At 43.9% G+C, this 7,527-nt stretch overlaps 1 protein-coding gene across 1 annotated transcript; it reads right to left on the reverse strand.

Annotated features, from left to right (window-relative positions):
- Positions 1-3,350: 3,350 nt before the first annotated feature.
- Positions 3,351-7,527, reverse strand: nceh1a (neutral cholesterol ester hydrolase 1a). Its single transcript, XM_028975535.1, has 5 exons — positions 7,308-7,527; positions 6,658-6,886; positions 6,451-6,520; positions 6,200-6,371; positions 3,351-4,566 (listed from the first exon to the last, which is right to left on the reverse strand). The coding sequence occupies exons 1-5, from the start codon at positions 7,443-7,445 to the stop codon at positions 3,952-3,954; spliced, it is 1,224 nt and encodes a 407-aa protein (XP_028831368.1). The 5' UTR covers positions 7,446-7,527; the 3' UTR covers positions 3,351-3,951.

Below are 7,527 nucleotides of genomic sequence, written 5' to 3' on the forward strand. Positions count from 1 at the left end.
CCTTGGTTATCTGACCCCTGACCCCTGATCAAAGGTTGCTTAAATACGCAGATATCTGAACTGAACGTGAAAAGAAAGTATGGACAGTGGGGCTGGAACTCTTAATGTTTATTGAAAGTGGACAGACGTCACACAACTCGATGCAGACCAATGTTCTTTCAGAGCATGGGGATGTCTTCATCCTCACGGGTACCTTTTTTTGTTTGTTTCAAAACTTTACCAATAGGGCCCTGCATAAATGACCACCCCCACAGAGTTCTGCCTCACCCTGTAAGTTGCCATTATTTGATGGACACTAATGAAATAAAGAAACCAGAGTTGCTTGCTTTGAACATGCCACGATTCAACGACTGTGTGTGTGAATCCGATTGGAAAAAGAAAAAAGGGGAATATAAAATGACATTTACAAAAGAGACCCAAATCACATTTACAAGAGAAGGTAAAGAGCATGAGCCCAGGTGTACAGGAAAAGTGCTCCCCAGAATATCGCTTCATTTTCTGACCTTGATACAGGGATGTAATAGCTGCAGTTGAAAAGGACGTCACACATAATCTTCCAATGATGAGATGCCATACTCCTGACTAAACATCCAACATGGCACATCTCATTTTTATTTAAATTCTTTCACATTTTGTTAAGTGATGGGTGGAAGGCGTTTATAGACCTTATTGGCCTTCCATAATTCCTGGGCAACTTCATCTCCCACGTTCTTTACTGTGCAGCAACACATCAAGATGATATTTCACCTCAGAGGGAGAAAGTAAATGAAACCAGATGGACATTTCTGTCAATTTTGTTCACTGTAAAACATCCTTCAAAATATTCATTTGAAAATGTTATCTTTCAAAGGCCTTTTTACATTTACTTGTTAGCATGTCCACAGAGACCCACATTTAACTTGGTCAACATATTCAATTTGTTGCAACTGACCACAAACCCTAATGGGCTTGTGCTTTTGAACAATTCCCTACTAAGTGATCAAGAAGGCTCCAAATAAGATAGCTGTTCTGTCTGTGTCCAGGACACTTATATTGCTGACTGTCACAAAGACTCACTCACCAGTGCGGAGCTGGATGACGCACCCTGGTAGATGGAATAGAGGACGTACTCTTGGTCCCTGGACCAACAGGTAGTTCTGCCATTCTTCATTTAAATGATGGGAATGGGGTAAGATCTCGTCTTCTTGTAGATGTATTGTAGCATTTGTCTAGTCTTGGCTGCATCGCTGGCATCACCCGCCCCTTCTTCTGCTGTCTGGTCAGACAGCCTGAACTAGGTCTGGGCATAGATATAGTAGAGACCTGGCCGAGGGAAAACTAGATCCCCATCGCTTATTTCTAAGTGGGTCTGTAGGAGCAAGAGGCAAGATTTTTGTAGTGTGTATTGGGACAATGACAGGAAATCGGCTGCCACAATGTAAAAAACATCATCCTTAGGACTTTCCATCAGATTTTTTGGTCTACCAGACTGGGAAAGGGAAGGAGGCAAATATGATGGGGGCAGTGGTGGCCTAGTGGTTAAAGAAGCGGCCCCGTAATCAGAAGGTTGCCGGTTCGAATCCCGATCTGCCAAGTTACCACTGAGGTGCCACTGAGCAAAGCACCGTGCCCACACACTGCTCCCCGGGCGCCTGTCATGGCTGCCCACTGCTCACTCAAGGTGATGGGTTAAATGCAGAGGACTCATTTCACTGTGTGCAGTGCTGCTGTGTATCACGTGTGACAATCACTTCACTTTCACTGACAATCACTTCACTTTCATGATGCCATTTTGAGTAATATGAGTTTTATTAGATATTGTTGCTTACTTTTAAGTCCGTCCAAGAACTCCTCAGTAAGATGGGCTGAGATCTCTAAATTATGAGTTGAAGGAAGAACCTCTGGTGTCACAGGCAATGCTCCTTCCTTCTTGAGCAAATTTGATATTGTCTGTGTATTAAATTCATAGGCTTATTGCAATAGTGGCCAAGCTGAAAACACAACATTGACCATAATAGACAAAAAAACATGAATATCACCACACCAAATTACTTGCAATTTGATTTGGCAAAAAAAAAAAAACTAACCAATACACTTGTTATGACAGATTACCAAACAAAAGAAAATCAAATAAGATGACAATAAGCCAACATAACCAACTAGAACAGCTGGTGAGATGCATTGACCATTAAGATACCATTAATCACCATAATCCACATAAGCCTTAATCAGTATGGTTACCATTAAAACCCACAGTTAGTCAAGGTTTGTAAGCCTGTGTACTTCTGAGCAGTTGTGAAATGCTGCAGGCGTCATGTACCTCATATCCGTTCAATCCGTCGTCGGGTTTGTTCCGTGACCTTCCAGCAGGGGTCGTGGTTTCGCGCGTCGGATCTTCCTAAATAATAATAATAATAATAATAATAATAATAATAATAATAATAATAATAATAATACTGCTGTAAAACAACCATCCTTGACGTAATTAGTATTCATTCGCATTGTACAGGTTTCTGTCACACAAGTTGTGCGTTCTTCAGGCCGCCCGTGGTTATCCTACCGTGCTAACAGCGCCGACACAGCTGACGGAGGCGCGGGTTTCCATCGTGTGCGGCGCGCCCCGTCGACCCGGTTCGTCCCAAATTATTCAGGAGCAATTAAATAAAAGGCACAGGCGTCCAACTGACGAGAATCCAAGTAGCTTCCGATTGACCTTTTATATTTCAATTCAATTTTGAATTCAAATTTTGTTTGTCACATACACGGTATGATATGCAGTGAATGCTTTTTTGCGGCTGCTACTGACCCCAATATTGCAAATATTGCACGTATTCACGTAAACCAATATGCAAATATTGTAAACATACCCAAATGTTACAATTCTATGTTTTTAACCATAAAATATGTGTAACAGGTAGGGTGAAGGAGTGCAAATGTGTAGAGTGAAAGTAAAGTTAAATTTTGTGCAAAATTATGGGGGGATTGAGTCCAGAAGTGATTGAAAGATTTGATTATTTCATGACAGCTCGATCTGGCTCTGATGTCCAGACACCACACTGCAGTGAAGAGTGTAAATGTGCATCTGCCCTCTGTACACTGTGGCTTTTACCTATACAGTGAATAGCTAACTGCAACACAAAAAAAAATGCTTTTGAACATATCACATTTCAGCTCCAGCACTGACCAGCCGGAATGGCGAACTGTGTTTCACAGAGCCAAATTCCCACGCATTCTTTACAGTTTGCTTCTTTCTTTCTTTTCAATGTGGCTTGAACGTTTTGACCACATTTGGTAAGCGAATAGGAATGAAAGCGACGAGCTGAAAAGATGCCATATACTGCTAAACAAAAGAGCTGCCCACTATATACAGATTGAGGAAATAGTATTTATTGATGCTTAATCATGACTTAAGGACACATGACCACTGACTGTTCGGAATAATGCATCACTGACTGGGAACGTTTGCATGAATACAAATTCACAAATCCAAATTGTATTATTGCTGTATTCCATAGCTAGTGTAACATTATTAATTGTATTATTAACAGGACTCGCGTAATGAAGTATATGTGACTATGCAGGCAAGTTTCAAACAGTAACACATTAAGCAGGAAGTGACATGAGTGCAAGTGGTTACACTGTGGAAGTGGTGGAACAGGACACACAGCATCCACCTTCATTCTTCTACGGTGTTAAGTCTTTGTACTTTTTTGTCTTAAAAGACTGCTTTTTAAACCAAGTGCATGTCATCCAGACATTAGGAGTTAAAAGCCAAACAAATATATATAAAATTATTATATTCGTGTTTACAGATAAAACATATTGCCTTTTAAAGCTGTGCAGCAGCTGTTTTGGATTCCATCACCATACAGAACATATTGTTTGTAGGAAAAAAAAAAATCAGGATGAACATATAGTCTCAGCTTGGTTGGGACCTGAAGTGCTTCATCTGCTGTGGGAGGTGCAACATGGCTACAGGTTCTCATGGAGCCAGGCGATGTAGTTCTGCAGCGTTCTGTCTCCCACCGAGAAGCCGGGCCAGAAAGCCAGCGTGAAGCAGCCGTGGAAGCCGTCGGGATAGTGGTCATTGGTGACGGCCACCCCGGCTTCCCGCAGACGCCGGCCGTACATCAGGCCATCGTCGCGCAGAACGTCATGCTCGCAGGTTAGGATGTATGCCGGCGGTGTCTTCTCCAGGATCTCATCCTCAGCAAGCAGTGGCACCGCCCTGATGTCTAAAAATGCAGGCACCTGCTCTACGATGTGGGGCGAGCCTGTGGTAGGCACTACAGGCCTGTAGTTCTTCTGGACGGCAGGAGGGAGAAGAGCGGTCCAGTCGAACTTGTGCCGATGTCTGGACACCTGGCCTTGGTCCTCGCCGCTGTGGTTGTTGATGAGCACCGAATCGACAAAGCTGGGGTCTGCATTTAGATACTCCAGCCAGTAGCGGATCATGCTTACACGATACAAGATGGGCATGTCCTTGTTCTGCTGATACGAAGGTGTGTTGAAATCCAGGGCCTGGAGCACCGGATACACCAAGGCCTGCACCTTGAACTTGTTTGAGATGGAGTCATCTACAGAAATCTAGCCACCGACAACAACAAAAACAATAAGAATGGTCAATACTACAGTCTATTAGATATTTGTGAAATGATTGTAGATTCAACATATGGCCCAATCTCTGTTTGCTGTGCATGTATTGTGTACTTATTTGTATAATAAAAAAGTAATTGCATAGTATCAAAACGAAACTACTTTATTCAAACGGAGTTGTCTGCTAACTTCCACTAACACATCATAAAGCAATAATATGGATGGACGCTGTAGTCATTAGACGAGACTTGCTCACAAGTGACAGAACAGTTAAGAAGAACCAGAACACAACAGAACAAAACACCTTCAATAGGGTATGAGGACGTAACGAAGACAAACCACATAAAGCAGGGTTATATTGTTGAGAAGAAAATGTGGGTACAGTCAGGATGTCACAAGAGACAGGAGGACGTCTAGGGACAGGAGCACCAGCCCATTTAGTGAAAGTGAAGTGATTGTCATTGTGAAACACTGCAGCACAGCACACGGTGACACAACGAAATGTGTCCTCTGCTTTTAACCATCACCCTTGGTGAGCAGTGGGCAGCCATGACAGGCGCCCGGGGAGCAGTGTGTGGGGACGGTACCTTAGCGGATTGGGATTCGAACCAGAAACCTTCTGATTACAGGGCCACTTCCGCTAGGCCACCACTGCCCCACAAATGTATATTCAAATGTAGATTTTATTTAAAATATCTGCATTTTATGGTCTGTTTGTTGTTTTTGTACCTGCATCCACAAGGCTGCGAGAGAAACACATTTTACTTCAGGCTCAAATCCTGCTTCATTACGATCGCTGTGCTTCACACTTAACCCAGATGTTGCAAAAGTGGGTGACGGGTGAAGTTCTTCTGTATACTTGTACTTGTGACTTGTACTCCTCACTTTGACTTTCACAAAAATACTACTACACAGAATGTACAGTATAATTTTGCTTGTCCAAGAGTTTTGGTCATTTATAATTTAATAGGATTAAATTAGAAATGATTAACTCTTCTTGATAAAATTCCAGTAACCCACAGCCTCTTAGGGCACATTTCTTTGTTATCAGCATTGTCCTTACTGGGTTAAAGACACCTCACTACAGCAAACAAACAACAGCAAATGTTTGGCACAAGGCACACACTATACTTTCACAGGCGACATTTGCAGGGCATCCTTTTTGTTTTGCAACTTCACTTAAGTCATGATCTTTATAAAAGGACAAGCTGTACCCAGTTCCAAACAGGACGGATAAGTGGGAAGGAGGTGAACACGGTCCCCCTGAGCACTGCAGGGTCATGAAGTCACAGAGGCACAATTGTGCAATATGCAGCAAAATGGGCAATGGTGCACGTGCAACACAGTAGGAAAAAGGGAAACTACAGCAAATACACTACAGCAAAAGGGAAAGAGCACACCACACCACTAAATGTGCCACATCTGCCACTGCAAAAGAAACGGTGTATTAATAACTCTCATAACCCATTAATTACACAAGTCACATCTCTTTTTATTACAAATATAGATTCCATTTCCCCAGACTGGAACAAAAACAAAAGAGTAGAACCAAGAACGCTGTACAGTATGGAACATTGCAGCATTAACTAGCAATTGACAGCAATTAGCACAAGATGCTGCTTACCTGCTGAGCCACCACAGCCGCCAGGTTCCCTCCGGCACTGTCCCCAGACACTCCTACACGATCTGGGTCCACTGAGTACTGGGCCAGCACGTCCGGCCTCAGAAAGTGCCTGGCAGCCTGGAGGCAGTCGTTATGCTGCTGAGGGAAATGAACCTCGGGCACCAGGCGATACCTGGCCGAAATGAGACACTTACATAAGAATCATTTATTTGCCCCGCGCCGCGCCCGGGGACCGCAGTGATTTCACTTACTCCACGGACACAATGACTGCGTCCAGCTCGCCGGCCATTTTCCTGCCCAGCAAGTCATATGTGCCCAACTCTGGAGGGAAACAGCATGAAATAGCTCAAAAGATTACCCAGCATTGCCAAACTGAAAATGTATTTGACTACAGTAGTTATATGTTGTCTGGTGGTACAGTTGAACTGTGTATTTGGATATTCTATCTACACACTCACTGGCACTGCACAGCGCCCAGCCTCCACCATGAATGAAGACCAGTCCTCTCCTCAGCTTGCCCTTCTCCCCACTGGTGGGCTGAAAAACCCGGACGTGGACTCCGGCAAACAGGGTGTCATGCACCTCCACGCCTTCGTAAGCCACCGACAGCAACCCTTCAAATGCGTTCGCTGTATTAGTTATTAGGCGAATGTGGTGGCAGAGGCCCAAATGCTCAGCAAAGTGTCCCTGAAAAGATATGAAAAATGACCAGATTTGAAGCATTCGACGCATTCCTGTTTTTAGGAAAGTGCATGTCATCACACACATACTGATCAGGGCGTGTAAAGTAGTTCAGCCCACAGAAAAATGCACTGGAAAGGTAACTTCAACCTACTAAAAATGTGCCCAGTCAAGAAAGCCAATACTTTATAACACCAAAAAGGGGAAATGTTGAGATTACAGAACCACCAAAAGCATATTCATCTCATTTAATGATTACATTTGTATAGCTTTCCCCCCATAGCACTATGTACAAAGCAAGTGAATGGTGACAGACTCTACCAAGGTGTACAATTGCAGATGACATCGCATATTAAAGTGAATACAGTAATATGTAGAAATACGTGTTTCTTTCGTCGCTTTATAAACCTTGCTCGGCGCACCTTACCGCGCTGGTGACGAGGCGGAAGGACGCGTCCAGCAGCATGAGCTTCCACGGCTCTGCGATGGAGCCGGGCAGGGGGGTGTAGATGTAATAGGCCAGAGCGGCTGTTAATAACAGCGTAACGCCGCAGACGAGCTTCATGGCTGCCGTCCCGCTGCTGTGGCCCGGGCGGCTGGTTTGTCGCGCGTTTGTTGTGTGTGTGTGTGTGTGTGTGTGTGTGTGT

Source organism: Denticeps clupeoides, chromosome 4 (genome assembly GCF_900700375.1).
Source record: "Denticeps clupeoides chromosome 4, fDenClu1.1, whole genome shotgun sequence".
Lineage (NCBI taxonomy): Eukaryota > Metazoa > Chordata > Actinopteri > Clupeiformes > Denticipitidae > Denticeps > Denticeps clupeoides.

Bases quoted from the DNA above. Each gene is read 5' to 3' on its own strand.
- nceh1a (XM_028975535.1), bottom strand. From the start codon at position 7,445: ATGAAGCTCGTCTGCGGCGTTACGCTGTTATTAACAGCCGCTCTGGCC. The intron at 6,372-6,450 runs GTAAGTGAAATC...CATTTCGGCCAG, and splicing joins GCAGTCATTGTGTCCGTGGA to GTATCGCCTGGTGCCCGAGG. The intron at 4,567-6,199 runs GTAAGCAGCATC...GTCGGTGGCTAG, and splicing joins CGGCTGTGGTGGCTCAGCAG to ATTTCTGTAGATGACTCCAT.